Here is an 18,800-nt window from a genome sequence, read left to right as displayed (position 1 = left end):
ATTACCAGGCAACTTTCATCTGTTCTGGAAAAGGAAATCCCTAAACTGTAAATTCATTTAGATTGTATAGATAGATTTTAGTTACATACATAGTAAGTCAGGTTGAAAACAGACATAAATCAATCAAGTTCAACCACTAGGGAAGTAAACATATCCCAGATAAAAAAAAAATCCCTATAAACATAGTTGATTCAGAGGAAGGCAGAAAAAACCCTGGTACAATTTGCTCCAACAGGTGAAAAAAATTCCTAAGAATGTAATAATAATAATAAGATGTAATTCTATGGGGATTCGTCTTTACCTTGTGTGCAATAAGGTGTTTAAGCAATGTGTGCTTAAAATCATTTCCTTTTTGTTAGCAAATGTTTTGAATCCTGGACCAGATCCAATCCAGGTTTGCTGGATCACCCAGCTTCACTGATAAAACTGTATCCTCTCCAGCCATGGAAAGCTTTAATAAATCAGTCCCAATGATTCCAAAAGCACCAGAGCCATTGGATTGGCACGAAAGCCAGGCAAGCAGTATTTTTTGAAGCCATCAGCTTTCATTTTTTCTCTTGCTTGCAATTCAAATACAAAAAAAAAAAATAGAAGCTGGCACAACACTTACCAGTCTCCACTGCTATCTGGTATCCGGCCTCTAGCCTCCGCGACGACCTCTCCAACCTCTCCGTGTTATCCAGTAGATGAGCCCTCTGCAAAAAGAAGAGAAATAAAAGCATGTTACAGGGATCAGAAGAGATTTCAGCTGCTGTTTGAAAAAAAAGCAACTTTCTTAATTAGTCAATTGGAACATAATCATGTAAAGCTCCAGAAGAGGGGGATGGCTTTTAAGTGTGGAGCGGCAGCAAGTTCCCCCACCGCTGAAGGTGAGAGAGCACGCGTGTAATGCGGAAGGTGGTCGGAGGCCTCAGCTTCACAGGTGTTACACCCTCTGGTGTACTATTCAGATGAGAAGTCTGTAAAGGACACCTTTGGTCAAGCTTTAGAGAAGGAAGAGATTCTCTAGAATGAGAAATACAGGAATCGTCTTTTCTGACAACTTCACCGATTGTAGATTTGTTTAATTCATGGGGGAAGAAGGATAAGGCCCATCCTGGATCAACTATGTCTATAGGGATTTTATATTTGGGATAAGAATATTACCCTATTGTTGGAACTTGATGGACGTATGTTTTTTTTTATGGCATCAGCTTGACATGATTCTGTACTCGTTTATAAGTCCCTGATTTTGACCTTTTCCTGACATGCACTTGACCTTTGTTAGGTGGATTTTACATACCTTTACTTCCCACCACTACATATCCCCCATCCCATTGTGTGTGTAATTCCCCCACCTACTAGATTGTAAGCTCTTCGGGGCAGGGTCCTCTCCTCCTATACCACTCTCTGTATTAGTCTGTCATTTGCAATGCCTATTTAATGTACAGCGCTGCGTAATATGTTGGCGCTATATAAATCCTGTAGTATAATTATTAATATTAAAAATAATAAAAAAGGAAGGTGGTGCCCGCAACAGAACAGGGACAGGTGAGTATCAACTCTCTGTATTAGTCTGTCATTTGCAATGCCTATTTAATGTACAGCGCTGCGTAATATGTTGGCGCTATATAAATCCTGTAGTATAGTCTATAGTCTATGATATTTCCTGGAGACCCTATTGGCAAGATGTCTGCATGGAGTTCCCAGGGCTGTACACCTGAAGTACCCATTATGTTGCCATTACATCCGCACAAAGTTGCAGAGTTTTAGTTACAGAGTAAACCTGTTGTGTCCATTATAAAGGTGTTCTACTATTCTTGTGCTCAGGGACTGGGTCTGTATACATGCTGCTCCCATTATGAGGGGGTTCCCAGCACCTTTGTTCTGAGATTCTGAGTCTGTACACCTGCTGGGCACTCTCACCATCCTTGCACTAAGTTACCAGGTCTGCAAAATAGTGGTGCATGTAATGAGTGTATCACATAATCTCTGTGCCAAATTTCTGGGTGTGTACACCTGTTTTGCCCATTTAGATGAGTTCACAACATCCTTTCAGAAATTTGGGTAATTTTATATTATACAGCAATGTTTCTGAACCTGGGATGAGGCTGCTAGGGGCTCCTTAAGCAATAATCAATTTGCGTGTCTCAGGTCAGTGTAAGTGACACCAATGATTGTTTTTTTGGCTATCTGGGTGGCATTCTTCCCAATGACCAGCAATGTAGGAGGAATTATTCCCACTGACCACAACACTAATGTACTGTAAACTGTGGAATTAGTCATTATAGAAGAGGTTCCTTAAAAAATTCAACACTATTTCAAGGGATCCCCCATGTTATAAGGGTTGAGAAATACCGTTAAAGCGAATGTAAAAGGACCAGCAGCATGCACACAAAGGGGGAAGGGGACACCGAAAACGCCCCAGTGGGCGGAAAGAGAATTGGGAACTTTGGGCCGGAGATTTTGCTGTTGGAATATCTAAGTCCTATAGGAATTCAGGAGCTGACTCAACTCCTTTATATCACTTTAGGGTGGACTGACCTTTATCAAGAAGAATCTACATTGTGTATGAAAAGATTTTTGAACTGAGTGTAGAAATTGAAATGTTGGAGGCCGTTCCGATCGAGCCCTTTCATACTTGGTATTATCCACTATTTTATTATATATAAAAGTGTCATCTGGCAACATAGAAATCACCTTTGTTTTGCAGAATATCTTAGGCACCTTTATACTGTTTCACTTCTGAGGAGCTCATAAAAATCTATATTCATAAATGATACTGAAAGCTTGTTGACATAATCCAACTGGAAATTAGAATAATTGTATTTTTCTTTATTTAAATCTTCACATGTCGCAATCAAGCTGATTTTCATCGCTGGCGTTATTCCTACACAGAGAACTGAAATGGATTCATTGTCTCAAGCCGCACTTATTGTCTCCTGTATTCTGGCCTAATTATCCGCCGTCCTGATTGTGAGCGCTACGTCAAAGCCTTCCCCGGCTCGCTGAATTTCCCTCTCGTTAATAAATCTGGCATATTATATCTACGTGTTGGTACGTTTTAATGACAGAACTGCATCTAATAGCCCCTTTCCTTTCCCTCCGCCCCCAACTCTGGTTTACAAAATAAAACTGCACAGCATGACAGATGCTATTTCAATGCAAACGTGGAGGTAAGCATGCAAGAGAGAGAGAGAAAGGAACAAGCGACTGCTTTCCAATAAATAATAACAATATTCCTAATGACGATGATGAAAAAGGAGGTGGCGCGTATTTAATGTGAGTGGATGTCTCTTGAAGCGGGAGCCCGCGGCTTTAATGAGCCCCTGCGGATGGCAGGCAAGCGAGCTATATTGACATGCAACACTTAAGTTAATACACCTCGAGCAGAGCCTGGGAGCAGCTGGGGATGCTGGGGATGCTGACAGGATCTCTCGCTTCCATCTTCAAAGCGGCGAAGTGATTAGTATGTTATCATTACCATTCAAACCGTGATTTCTCCTATTCCCTCTTGGCATAGGTGACACATCTCTGAGATGGAGGCCAGACCAGGGAGGCAGCTAAAGCAACATCAAAAGCTCGCCTTGATATTTTTTCTCTCTGTGTGTATGTGTGTGCGTGCGCTGGGGAGTGGGTGACTGAAAAGGAACCATTAAAACAATGCATTTAGATCAGCGCAGATAAGACCAGCAGTTAAGGTCAGGGAATAGGCAACAGCAGGCCCACTGTAATTGCCTCACTCACCAAATGCATGCAGGAGACAGCAAAGCGCGCTTGAAAAAAGAAGGGGGGAGAATCGGAGCTGTGAAACGGAACGCAGCGTTTATTATTAGCTTTCCTGGAAACGGTGACCGCGCTGCAATTAGTGCAATCAGGTCGAGGGAACTGGTGTCACCTCCATTGGAATGTGGAGGGTACACAGAAAGCAGCTGGAAGAAGAAAAAAAAAAAAGGTGGACTTCTGACGCGGCAGGTTTAGCAGATTTTCTACAGTTTTCAAATTTTAAAGTTGTGTAAGTGTGAAATGGCAAGAAGGAAACATTAAAAATATGAAATGGTGCAAAATGAAATATGCAGCTACAAGATCGCCAAAAATAAATAAAATAAATAAAAAAAAACAGCCACACCACGCTGAGCATTTTTTCTGCTCCACTTTTCTAATTCTGAATTATATAAATCAGGTGCAGCAAAACAAGAAGATTTAAACTTTAAATTAATGACAAAATAGAAAAAAAATATAGAGGGGTCCATGACAGCCTGGGCCAACAAGAAGTGGATTGAAAGGTGCAGGGGGGAAAATTAGACTTTTTTCTGTTAGGAACATGACATTTTTAAAATATTTATTTTTAAATTAGTAAATGCTGGAATATTATGTATACACTTTTTTGCACTACAAACTATGTAATTTTTCCATTGGAGGATTTCTCCTCTATTTCAATTTGGATGGAAAACAAAAACGTTCTCAGAAGCACTTTGGGCTCCATTGGGAAAACAAGGAATCTGACATTCCTTCAAACATTCCTGGTGGAGAATCCTTTACTGTCATTGTAACATATGGACCTGGAAATTCTCCAACAGAGAATGTTTGAGTGAATATCAGATTCCCTACTTTATAAATACAGCCCTTTGTGTCAATTGCTGCAAAGAAAATTCAAATATGTGTGCAGGAAAATACATTATACATAGTGAAGAACTGTGTAGAACAGTGGTTTCCAAACCAGGGGTGCAGCTCTTACAGTATCAGTGGTAGAAGGGATTCTAACTATTCTACATTCACCCATACGTTGCCTGGAACAGGAAATGAGCAGTGTATTCCGATTACAAGGTTAGTTATGCAGTGCTCAGTGGGTCCATACACCTTGTTAGATGTATAGGTAATTGTGGATATTTTAGAAAATTTTATCTTTTATCAACCTCCTGGGTGGTTTATTTCTGTCCGGATTTAGATATCTAAAAGCGGTACATTGCCTTTCATGAACATTTATTTTACATTGTAGGCCTGTAAATTATAGCCATAACTCACCGAAACACACACACACACACATATATATATATATATATATATATATATATATATATATATATTATAATGATTACTTTATATTGAATCCAATACATATATATATTGAATCCAATACGCACCAACGTCACTGGGAACTCCCAGGGAACGTCAGCACACGTGTTGGGGGGACAGATCGGACGGAGAGAATGCAGCCAGAAGATGGCAGGACGCCAATGGGAGTGTGGGTTTTTACGCTGAGCAACACTCATCAGAAGGTTAATATGCAATTTTTATGTTTATGTTCTGTTTTCGAGGCATTATAGCCTAGAATATAACCGACACCTATCAGTGTTCTCCCTAGCCCATGGTAGCCCAGGCTCACCACCGGGCTCTTTTTGGGTCACAATACAGGGGCTGCCACCCGCCTACAGCTGCTTCCCATCCAGCTTAAAAAAAAAATATGGATTGAACACTGCCTAACATTTGTTAGGTGTTTGTTGTGGCTCAAGGGTTCCATGGTCTGACTTCACATCCAAGCAGAAGTCCCTTTGGCTTTTCAGTGAACCCTCAACTACAATTTCCTCCTCAGCATTGAAACATTGACACAAAACCCCAATACCCAACATCATAACACCCCAACACTAAAGGCCTGATTTATTAAAGCTCTCCAAGACTGGACAAGATAGGCTATCATGGGAGAACTTGGGTAATCCAGCAAACCTGGAATGGGTCTGGTGAAGTAATAAAGGCATTTGCCAACTAATAGCAAATCCATTCCAGGTTTGCTGTTCACCTTTTGTTTCAGTCTTCAGCCCAAAGTAGCTTGTTAATCAAGTTTCTTGAAGAAGTTGTAGTCAGCTTTGCTGTTATCTTGTAAATAAGAATGCAAGAAAAAGAAAAAGAAGTTTTGGGCATGTAGTGTCTATGCATGTGGCATGTAAAAAGAATCGAAAAGTCTAGGAAGGTAACAAAATCTAGCTCTAGGTTACACAATTTTTTTACTTGCAAAAAGATAGGTTTCAACCATATCAATAAAGCTTAGCATTGCAAGACCCCTGCCAGTGTTATATGGTTTGTTCCAACCTCTGTAAATGCCACCTTTATTGACAGCTGGGCCTGCACATCCAAAAATGTACAGGGCAGCAGAGTTGGCACAGTGGTTAGCACTCTGGCCTTTGCAAGGTTTGTGCTAGGTCCCAGGTCCAAATCTTAGCCAGGGAAATATCAGCATAGTTCTCCCGTGTTTATATGGGTTTTCGCAAGGTAATTGGGTTTCCTCCCACATTCCAAAAACATGCAGTTAGGTTAATTGGTTTCCCCCCAAGTTGACCTAAGACTGTAATAATGACACACGACTATGGTAGGGACATTAGATTGTGAGCCTCTTTGAGGGAAAGTTAGTGACATGACTAAGGACTTGTAAAGCGCTCTGTAATATGTCGACGTTATAAAAAACAAGATAAAAAATCCATAAATGTACAAAGGCAAAAATAAAGACATACAAACAAAAAAAAATGTATACACTGAAAACCATCACTATAGACAGTAACAGAATAAAAGGTTTTGCGCTATAGCAGACCTTCAAGTCGCTTTCCCGTACGTTCAGTTCTTCTTCAAGACTGATGGAATTTGTATTTACGTAAATCATTGGCCAGAAAGAGGCAGTGACGACAGGAAGGCCCGAATCCTTTTCACAGCCGCTTTACGCACACATATAGGTATTAAAAAACTTGAAAAAAATTCCCTGCATAGTTTTCAATGCTAGATACAGGTCAGTCGGCAAGTACATAAAACATTAAATGAAAAGGTTTCCAGCCGTATATTGGAGAAGTGGGAACAGTGGGGTATGGGAAACACCATTGGGAAAGACAGCTGCAAAACCAACGCCAAATTTAAGGACGAAAAGCGAACAAACAACGGGGTGTTTTAAGGTCATGATGGAACTAGGCAGCATGGGGAAAAAATCTTCAAGCTGCTGGCAAGCTCCTCACCTGCGTACACCTTCCCGTCTGTCTTTCATTAGCAAGAAACAAAGAGAGCAGGCAGGGAAGGAACTGGCGGCTCTAGAGAGAGAGAGAGCAAGTTTGGCTTGTTTTATCCCCCAGCTCGCATCTCCGATGCCTTTGTAAGTGCAGACAGGAAAGGTGATTTACTCTCCTGCTGCAGCTTTACACACAGCTACGGACGGCACTCCTCAGAACAAGTTTTATACAGTGAAGCATTTGAGATTTAACTCCGCCAACAAGCGCTTTCCGTGAAGGTCCTCTGTCAGGATTCAACCTAGATCTTAAAATGAAAGGCCAGAGCTTCTCAGCAACTCAACTGGCAAAGAAGTCTTGCAGGAACAAGCTCCGATCCCTAATGACAAGATTCTTCCATGGCACTCAAAGACATTCTTTAGGTGTTGTTAGAAAAAGGCGGGTGTCTGACACCCATAATCCTTTGACATTATTGAAATATTTTGCTTATTAGTGGTTCGGAGATGGGTGAATCACGGCAAAGTGACTACAGAAAAGTCAGCCAAGATTTTACATATAATCTTATTGAGATTGGACAGTCTAGATGTAAAAAAGAAAAGCTCAGTCATTCCGGCAACCCCAACCTGCCATTAGAATTTCTTCCATGCATCAGTAGAGGACATGTCAAGGCACAGACAATAATATTTTCCGCTTGAAGCATGTGCTGCATGAAGGCAGAGATTGGACAGATTTGTTATTTATTCTCCATGGCCTGGCCAATCTTCTGACAAATGCTCCACATTCAGCAACAGCAAAAAGAAACACTGGTACCAAGATACTCTTATATATATTCAAGGAAAGTGGAACAAGAAAAACTGCTTACAAACAGAGAATATAATTTTGACACAGTGGTTTGGGGAAGACAAGGAGACTATGTGGACACTTCCAATATGCTAAATAGACAAGATATATTATAATGGACTAGAAAAAAAAATGTTGCAATATGCCTATAAAGAACATCAAGAAATGTTTAATTCCACAAAAATGACCACAAAATGTACCCTATGCCCCAAATTTTTACTGGGAAACAGCAGTCCACCCCCTGTGGCCAGGCAATGCTGTTGTGTAGCTTCATAGCTACCTATCTGCAGGGTGGATCATCTAATGCACCAGATGTGGAGTGAGATTTGGTAGTATTGCTGTGTTGTTCACTGTTCTCCTTGCAGGAAGGAAAGCTGTACCTGAGGACTTGTAAGTGCAACGATCTCCCTGCTATTGCGGTGTCCATTCTGTGGATCTGTGCTTCCCTCACCCCATTGTTTATCAGAAGGAATCTCGGACACAAGAAAGTGAAGCTTAGCTCCTCTGTGGACACCTTCACATACAAAAAAACCATACAGGACAAGGTATGTTAAGTCAGTAATGAAGGAAATGATGGTGAGAAATACTGGTGACAAGCCCTTTGTCATCTGCTTGCCCTTTATTTGGGGTACAGCTCCTGGTTTACTTAAGGTTGAACCATTTCATTGAACCTTTGAACTTAAGGGGCAGCTGTAGAGTACAAGAGGGGATGGCGTAAGAACTATCCTGCAGTAGCAGGTTTAGATCAGTATGCCATTCCTGCCTGGGGCTCTTAGTATTGATCTCATGTACTGTACCTTGTCCCTAGGACAATCTAAGTGCCTTTCCCCAACATCTCCTGCCTGTTCATTATTATAACAAAATTATACCTCACAAATTTTGGAGAGAGGGCAGAGGGATGCCCCCCTGATCTTTTTATTTGGTTTTGATACAGCCTTCCAATTACCACACTAAAAATGTTTAGAAGAGATAACCTAAAGGTTTGCAGTCATCAATGTTTTTTTCCGAATTTGGATGGAGTGGTGAAGGATTAATACCACTACCAGGATTTAATTGTTGAGTAAGTGGTGTTGAGTACTGGACACATAGGTATAAATCTAGGAAGCTTCATTCAACATGGTGACAGCAGTGCCTGATAGGACTGCTGAGCAGAGAATAGCTTCCTCCCGCCCAGCCTAAATACATTTATGTGGGGAATACTGTATTCTATCCCAAATCAAAAACATTTCGGCAAGATATACACCATAACTTTTGGGTCAGATATCCACCTATTAAATACAGCAGGTTTACTTTAAATCCCCCCCCCATCTTCCTTTAGAGAAACTTTATAAAATTGTCACTGAAAAGAGTGCAATCTTCCGATCTGACAATAAATATATATAAAAATTCTTTATAAATGTATACATAGAAGAAACAGGAGGAAAGAATAGCAGGAAATCCTTTTTGTTCCTTGTAATTCTCATTAGAAATCATAATAGGCGCTTTTGATTACTTGCAGCCGGCTGCCGTTATTTGTATGAGATGAAAGCTGTATCAATGTTACAAAAGACAATGCAGATATTCCTTGTGCTTTTAACCACTTTCATATTGCAAATGACGGAAGACTTTAAAGGACGAATCCTGGACTCCATTTCTGCCTTATAAAATTGTAGGAGGAAAAAAAAAAAAAAAAAAAGCTGAATACATTTCTCGGTAGAGGCCCAGGAAGAGGAGGTCTTATTAATATCAAAACTGAATTCATGTTGGAACAAAATGACGTTTTGAGAACAAGGGCACCAAGGTAATTGTGTGCTGGATATATATGATAATAGACTGACTTTTATGTATGTTGGCATTCAATAACATTGACTATATGGGAAAAAAGTGTGCCCTACCTTACAAATAAATGAGTTTGGTGTTTTTAGTTAGGGATACTGTTAATCCTACAACATTAAAGACATCTGTAAACCAATGATGGAACCTTGTGGTATCAGATGGCCCTTTTCTGTTCTAGAATGACTGTCCCGTGTTTGTGTTGAGAACCCCAACTCTACTAAAACCATTGAGATGAAATGAAACACCAGAAGATCTGTCAAATCGAGTCAAATGTCAAATGAGTCAAATCGACTCATCCATCATCAGTACGGGACCTCACCATATAGTGTAACTATCCATTAAAGTATATCTATTTCAGACCATAGCAATATCTCGAGCTCTTGCACACGTGGCACCCGAAGACTTTGTTTGGCTTTAGAATTTAGAACACCAGCGTGTCTATCCCACCATACAATGGCTGCCTTTGCCTCAGGCAAAAACAAAGGATACGGTGAAGCTCCCATCTTGCTGTATATCTAGGTACCTGGCATCAGGGAAAGAGGGAAAGTTACAGAGAGCAGTGTTCTCCCCAGTCCCTTGAAGCCGGGCGCACCACCCAAGACTTTTCAGCAGCCACCTGGCTGATTTTGGGTGGTTACTGAAAAGTTGGGTCACAATACAGGAACCACTATCTGCCTACAGCGTCTTCCCACCAAGCTTAAAAAAAAAGTCTGAGGAGAATGCTGTAGAGGTTCCCCCATATGTACAGAAACGAAGGCTCTGAATTCATCATGTTCATGGACCAGCTGGCACACCAAGGAGCAAACCAAAACAACCAACTATTTTGTTTAATTGAAGCTTTAAGTATCTTTAGGAACTTTAATTTAGAATGTAAAATTAATTCATATCAGATCCTTCAACCTATCGGGTGTTGCTGAGTAACAGTGCAGATCTAAAGTTGTCCTCCTAATTCAGCTTTTATAAAACAGAATTGGGGGTTACCTATTAACTTCACTGCTGCTTGGGGGATAACTATAGGCAACTTCTTTTGGTTTTGGTTTGAGGAAGGTTTAAACAATTTTCAGGTTTTTAACCATCTATGTCTCTATATAGAGATTTCCACTTTGTTCCTGTCCTGGATAACTAACAAAAAGTCAGAGGATATCTTTCAAGATATTAGGCAATTATCACAAAAACAGGTGTTACCACTGAAGATTTCCCGCTCTATACCGATTATAGTGGTTTTAGTGAAAGTTGGTCATGAAACACGAGAAGTTCTAACCCACTCTATTAAAAGGAATGGAGGAGCTCCGCTATGAGGAGAGATTAGCTGAACTGAATCTATTCTCCCTTGAGAAGAGACATATAAAGGGGGATATGGTCACCCTGTATAAATATATAAATGGTCCATATAGAGAACTCTCTTCCCAATTATTCACTGTAAGATCATTACAAAGCACAAGGGGGCGCTCTTTGCGTCTGGAGGAAAAGAAGTTTAAGCTCCGGATAAGGAAGGGATTCTTCACTGTAAGGTCTGTGAAAATGTGGAATCAGCTCCCTCAGGAAGTAGTTTCAGCAACTCCTATAGATTGCTTTAAAAAAAGCTGGATGATTTCTAGAAGCACAGAATATAAATGGGTATTAAGGCTTTAAAGTAAAGATAACAGAGACTGCTGATCCAGGGAACATCCGATTGCCTCAGGGAATCAGGAAGGATTTTTTCCCCTTTTGGAGCAAATTGAGCCAGGGTTTTTTTTGCCTTCCTCTGGACCAACTATGTCCATAGAGTCTTATATCTATGATATGTTTATTTCCCAAGTGGTTGAACTCGATGACTTTTTTTTCAACCTATCTATGCAACTATGAAAGGTTTTCCTTTAGTTATATATTAACGGATACAACATCATGCAGCTCGGCCCTGGAAATAACAATTTTTGTTTTTATGGGTCTACCCCATAACATATTTTCTTCTCTGTTCATTCTGCAAGTACATTTGTTTTTTTACACTTCCTGTAATGGTGACAATGCTGTAAGTTCTGCAGTGAAATCTCACATTGGTGTTGTCATTCTACAGAGAGGATAATCTTAGATGGACAAGCAGCATTAAACGGTCTTTAATTAAAAACAAATGAATGCTTAACTTCAGCTATCATTCTGTGAGCAGTTACAACATTGCAATATGCTTTGCTTTAAGTATAATCACCAGACTAGTACAGGAATGGGAAAAAATATTGGCAGGATCAATAGGAAATAAAACTATATCACAAGGGGGACTTAGAAAAACAGAATTGCTGTGTTAATTATGACATTCTACATCTTAGCTGTTATTTTTTATTGTAATTTTAAAAGTCTTATTACCTCCTGATAAGGGTTCCCTTGGCTTAAATCTCAATAGCATCTCACGAAAACAGACAGTTATCACCAGCCTGAAGCTTGTGTGAGCAAAGGCCAATGCCGCATTCTTTGTAAATTAAATAAAATAAATAAAATATCAACATATAAGTTATCACACACATCCAGTAAATGGATCGTTGTGAGCAGTAATGCCTTTTATAAATTGCCCTAAACATATCTGAACGATGAAGTACTTGAACAGCACATGGGAATAAAATACCTTGCACGTTATAGCTTTGTGAATGCGGACGGCTAAGGTAAAAGATTTGAGGTTGGCAATCTCTGTTTTTGCAGCTGGCTGCTGGTCTTTTCTTTATTTGCACAAATATTGCTTGTTATCCCCTATATATTCTATTACGTTTTTGGGTAAACCGAGTTCTGCCTGATGTAGCAAAAAACTAAGTTTTCAGATTTTTCTTAGATGTTAATAATAAAACAGCAGGTGGATCAGAGTCTGTCCTCTGCTGCAAGCACAGGAAACGTAGCTCAAGGATGCCACGAATTTCTCCAGATATAGGGGACGTTATAAAGATTGATTCAGTTAGAATTTGCCTGTTGGAAGATTCAGCTATAATATGTAGCGGCTGCATTGGATCTGTTGAACCACATTTGTCAGCTGGATAGCTGTAATATCTTCATGAGGAAGTGATGTATGAACTGCAATTATCCTAGAGAGCACCAAGCATGCTCTAAGCATGGGCTACCCAGGGGAAATCTGTATCATATATCCAACCAAGTCCAATAGACCGCCTATAATTTAGGAAAAAAGTAGAAAAGTTTAGTTTAGTTTAATAAATTTCCTCTAAGTTTTATGAAGAGCTACCTCTGAGTATTCAAAAGTACAGCGGAAAAGGACAAAAGCAAGAGGTTCAAGCTCAAAGATTTAAAAAAAAATGTTATTAAAGTTTTCTTGGACGGGACTGTCAACCTCTATACCTTAAATCAAGCATGTCAAACAATGGTTTGCAGTGTGACCAACATCATACTATTTCATTCACCCACTACTATCAAGAGTGACACCTCGTAGGTTTAGAGTCTATGCCTGAAGCTACGTACACACGTAGATCTTTCCCAATCCTTTCCAACAACAAAAGACTGAAAGATGCATGAACGAGCGTTGTACACACATCGCCGTTCTGCTCTATGGAGAGGGGAGGGGGAGAACGAGCGAGCGACACCCTGCTGTGCTCTCTCGCCTTCACTTGTATTATGATCGTTCGAGGATCCGCCAGGACTGATCCATAAACGACGTCGGACAAGTGCCGTACACACGTCAGATTTTCATCCGGTACTAGTTCTGAGGCGGTGCACATGCACATCGGCAATTTCAATGAGAGAGAGATGGGCAATTGGATTTACCACATCACATGGTGCTGCGACTATAGAAGTATGCTGATTGAAAACGAGAGAAGAGAGCCATTATCCCTTCATAATCCCAACCCACACTAAGGCCGCATACATACGTTCAATTACGGTCATTGGAAACTCTCCTCCCTTCACTTCTATCAGATCCATGAACAATGTCAGGTTATCTCTGTACACATGTCAGATTCTTGCCCGGGACAAGCCCGACCATACGTATTGGGCGAGAAGCATCTGATGTGGGTACATAGCCTAAGTCAATCAGCTTTCACTGCAGCAAATAAAAGCAAGTGGTCAGGACCTTGTATAGTATTTGGAAGGTGAGGAAACTGGCTGCAAGGAATCACACATTGTTTGGAAGAGAAGACAATTCTCAAAACATATATTTTTACAGTAAATTAAGATGCCCATACTTGTTCTCATATCTATTGCTTGTGTTAACAGCCAGCATTAACAACTAAAGGTAAGGGCAGGAACACAGACTGAACAATGTGCTTTAAATGTCACTGAAAATATGCAAACCTATCCATATGCCATAATTTAATTTTAAAGATGGGTTTATATTTGAGTTTTTGACATTGATGAATGTACATTATTAATCTATTTTTTAGTGTTATAAATAACTTTAGAATAGACTGTTTTCAAATAATGTAATCCCTTTTACCAGTCTATATTATAACAGTGCAAGTTTATCAGTTTCACGTGCAATTAGTAATGTTTGTTAATCAGCCCTGAATAAGGAGATGCAGATTCCTGAAAGGTGTTGGAAGCTTCATTGATTCTTCAATAAATATTTTAGACTGCTAAAAAGATCAGTGTCCTCATGACATCCCCTAGATATATGCCCTTCTGGTTGGAATTGAGTGCTGGTGGCCCTTGTACTCTCTCTCATCTATAATCCGGTACATGGCCTGCTTGCCTGCGGTCCCTCATCCGGGCCATTTTTTAAGCTAATGTACTCTGCAGCCATCCTATTATAATCCACAAGTAGTTTATTTGCTTTTTTTCTGCTAGAATCCCACAGCTTCTTTACATTAATCCAATCAAGGACACTTTAGCCAACCTTCCTTGGCTTCAAATGACCAACTACAGGGAACCAAAGGGCATACCAAGCTCTACTGTAAAATAAAATATAATATTAACAACTTCAAGCTTGCTCTTAGTGGGAAAGCCTATTCACCAGTCTTTGCAGTAACTCCTAAAAAACTGAAAATCCTCCAAAGTAATATAGAGTTTTATTAATCAGTATCAATAAAATCATCACTTCTCTAAGTGTACTTCTACCAGCTCGCAGCAAATGTGTAGTTCAAACAATGGTGTGTGTTTTTAAAATAAATACGAAAAACTAATAAGAAAAACAAAAAATTGTGGGCAGAGACCTGTTTTATGTGATCTGTACCTAGACCTAGCAATTCATTTTTCAAACCTTGAATTAAAAGGGAAAGCCAAGTTTTGATATAATAAACTGTTTTTTTTTTTTTTTGAACATAAGCATGAGTGGTAGAGCGGGTGGTGAATGGGGGGCTCAGGCAGCACTCACCTCTTCTCGTAATTTTATCAACTGCAACGTGAATCCACAAAGAAAGATAAAAAGGAAACAGAAGCAAGAGAAAGAGAGAGAGAGATCAGCTGTGTGACAGGATACAGAATTAACATTGACAATTTATCTGTTTACATGTTTAGCATTTAAAAATCACAGGCAAACACATTAAAAGAAGCTAAACATAGACTACACGCCGGGTGTGTTTTTTTTTTTTTTGCCTCCTTTTTTATTTTTTTATTTTTTTTTGTGAGCGACTAAAGATCAGTTTCTCACACTGTCACATTAAACAGAAAGAATGGTTTGGGATTCTCTTTTAAAACCACATCTAAGACACAATCATCAAGAAGAGGGGAATGGCTCGGTGGAAGTGTGTGTTTGAGAGAAAAGAGAGGTTTTAGCCTGTGTGTTCTTTGCAACGTCGACTTCCACCAAGTCACCCTGCCTCGTCAGGAGGAAAGTGCCACCTTTCAAGAGGGGAACTCTAACATTCCTGAGCATGATGGTACAAAATGAAGAGCCTCAAATTAATAGCAACAAAATATCACACTGGCTGGATTAAAACAAAGATGAGCTGCGGGGAGCAATTCAGCCGTCCATAGCAAAGAAATTCCAAGAGCGCCTCCTGTTTCTGAGTTTCCTTTCTATCCGTTGTCTCAGGACCATTGGCCCCTTCCTCTTCCTAGGACTAGTCTACTATATTCAAATCATGTTAGAAAAGAAAATTATTCTAAATGAAATCATTCTAAAATAATCTAAACTGATTGCCACAGCTATGCTAAGGATATTTAGAGAGTCTTAAGGAAACAAATTTGCATCATGTAGGGCCAGCAATACCCCCAGGCAGGTTGTACAAAAGCAGCAATTGGAAATCTTCACCAGGAAGGCAATTTAGAATAGTTAAAGAAAAGCTGGTCTGTGCTGATCATAGCAACCAAGCAAAATATTGCATTTTCTAGGGCTGATAAGAAAGCAAACCTCTTGTATCAGGCAATGTAGTCATTTGAATTAGCAGTATTCTCCCCAGTCTCTTAGCCGGGCACACCACCCGGCACTTTTCAGTAACCACCTGGCTGTTTTGGGTAGTCACTGAAGTGTTGGTGCTGCACTAACCTACTTCTTCCCACCAAGTTTAAAAACCTATTATTTAATAGGTATTATAATATAATTATATTATATGTAATAATATACATTAATTAATGTAATAATATAGGTAATAATTATTTAATACTCAATATCCCTGCAGTAACATCTGTTTAGGGGCACTGGAGGGAATATTTAATAAGGTTAATGGAAGGAAGGTTTGGGAAAATCACACAATATGATATCCAGTTGTCCATTAGCCAATACTTGTCTATGGACCAAGCACTATTCAACGAGACCACAGTTGGGTTATCTGTCTTTCCTTACGGAATACAGCCAATTAAAAATTGTAAGAGCCACAGAAATTAAAAGAGTCTTCAGGCTTTTTCAGGCATTTATGGATTGTAGAAACATCTCTTGAGATTTTTTTTTTTATTTTACAAATTTCACTGTTCACTATTGGTACCTACACAGTGTTTCCCCCAGCTCCTTTTAGCCGGACATAACACCCAGCACTTTTCAGTAACCACTTGGCTTTTGGGAGGGCTGAAAAAATAGGACGCAGGGGACACCATCCGCTTACAGCTTTTTTTTCACCCAGCTTAAATAAAAAAAATTGGGGAAAATACTGCTATATATTTGATCCAGAAAGCATACAATAGGTTTATACATGAATACGTCAGAGGCTGCCATGATCATGACACAGCAACATCTTTCAATGCACCTAACTTTAAGCAATTTAATAGATGAATACCAACTTGTACACAAACTCTTCTGACGTTGCAAAAGGAGGAGATCTTTAAAAACTATAGCTGTTAATTGGCTTTATTTTCAGCCTTTTAAGATCATTTTGAAAAAGAAAAGGGTAAGTGTTTATCTTTTAATAAAAACAAATATATGTCCCCTAGATTATAAATTGGAAAAATAATGGCACCTCCGACATAATAAGTATACCAAACAACAGGATTACAATTCTTTATGTCTGGACTTAGACATAGACATAGAAAATTGATTTTTATGTGTACAGAAAATGTTACTGAGCATATGCATGCAAAGGAACTTAGAGAAAGGACAGAAAATGGACATGGTACCATATTAGTACTCAAATAGAAACATTCAAAGTTCACAGAATATATTTTTTTGTGAGAAACCATCTTAGGGATCATAGAACATTTTGGCAGCAAGTCATCTAAGTGTTTAATGGTGAGTTCTAGAGAAAGTCCCACAATGTCAAAATTCAAGAGCAGCACGGTGGCACAGTGGTTAGTAATCTGACCTTTGCAGTGCTTGCTCCCAGATTGGAATCTCAGCCAGGGCTCTATCTGCTTGGAGTTTGCAGGTTTTCTCTATGTTTGCGTGGGTTTCCTCCGGGTACTCCGGCTTCCTCCCACATTCCAAAAACATGCAGTTTGGTTATTAGGCCCCCCCAAAATGGACCTTCGACTGTATGTACTGGACATTAGATTGTGAGCTCCTTTGAGGGACAATTAGTAACATGACTATGAACTTTGTAAAGCGCTGCATATTATGTCGGCGCTATATAAATACTGTGTAATAATATTTCAAGTCCCATAGGTCTTGTACTGGGAAGTTCAATACTCCTTCCTCTATATTTATAAATATCTCCTCAAAAGCAAAATGGATTTTCTTCTTCTTTTTCTCTATGGAGGGAATTGCATCCTTACCCTAGATTTGTAATCCAGACATAAGTACAGTTCAAAAATCCTACCATGTATGACAGTGCACCCCGTGACTTGTAGTCCCTGAACAACTAGAGGATGTTAGCTGACCAACAAGGCTCAATAGCATGATGCCGATAAAGGATCAATGGCCCAGTGGTCTCCATCAGATTGCCAAGTCTGTACTAACAACATACAGACAAAGGTTATAAAAATGTCACAAGCCCCCTATCAAACTGGTGAGCTTTTTAACTTTGCACGGCGCTGTTAGGTGGTCATGTGAACAAAGTGTGGTGTCTCTATAATCACCAATGTGAATAAATATGGAAGATCAGCTTATTTACCATCAACACTTTTTTTTCCTCTTTTTATTTTCAGTCTATAAAAGAAGCCCTCTGCTGTTCTTAACAACAGCCAGTGGTAACAAGATTGAGGCCTTCATTAAACAAATGACTGCTGCTCTCCTGCACCGTTAAGAGAGTTCAGGTCAAGGGATGGCAGCCTTCACGGCTGGTGCCTTAGCATTGGTGGGGAAAAAAAGCTGCACCCCTCCTGTAACAAATGACGGGACTGAAAATTTGTCCTTGGGATTCTGTTTTATGAAAGATATAGAGAACTGAGAAAGAGAATTATATAATTTTCTATATGTATATATTTATTATATAATAATCTTATTAATTATAATAAATGTGTATATATATATATATATATATATATATATATATATATATGTGCACATTCTGTATTAATAGGAATAATTTGGGAATTTACTTTACCCATACATAAAATATGTTTTTTATTGAATAGCAAAGACTTCATACAGCAACGTTTAACCCAAGTACAATAAAAAAAAGCACAGTTCCTACAACATTAAAAATAAATAAATTAAAACAAATAAAAAATAATAAGTATATTAAAAAATGTTTTTAATTATAAAATATACAAATTTGTTTTAAATATCTAAAAGGTAAATACAAACCTAAAAACACAATACAATATAGTTAATATAGATATTTGCAAGAAAATGTTAAATATCAATTTTTATAGTCAGCATTGGGTACAGGGTATATACATGTATCAAATCCTAAAAATACTTGTATGATTTATAAATGGTAGTACTATATAAATTATAATATAAATATATAT

The 18,800-nt window shown here is 39.0% G+C and overlaps 1 protein-coding gene across 3 annotated transcripts in view; it reads right to left on the bottom strand.

Annotated features, from left to right (window-relative positions):
- VTI1A (vesicle transport through interaction with t-SNAREs 1A) overlaps nt 1-18,800 on the bottom strand; it is a 190,219-nt gene that overhangs the window by 160,040 nt on the left and 11,379 nt on the right. For 2 of the 3 annotated variants that reach the window (XM_072423276.1, XM_072423274.1), the window contains exons 3-4: nt 14,893-14,913; nt 611-695 (exon numbers count right to left, since the gene is read on the bottom strand). In XM_072423276.1, the coding sequence (XP_072279377.1) occupies nt 611-695; nt 14,893-14,913 (106 nt within the window). The remainder of the gene's footprint in view (nt 1-610; nt 696-14,892; nt 14,914-18,800) is intronic. The other variant, XM_072423275.1, reaches the window with a different exon arrangement.

This window comes from Pyxicephalus adspersus, chromosome 10 (assembly GCF_032062135.1).
Source record: "Pyxicephalus adspersus chromosome 10, UCB_Pads_2.0, whole genome shotgun sequence".
Taxonomy (NCBI): domain Eukaryota; kingdom Metazoa; phylum Chordata; class Amphibia; order Anura; family Pyxicephalidae; genus Pyxicephalus; species Pyxicephalus adspersus.
This window is presented reverse-complemented; position numbering and strand designations above follow the sequence as displayed.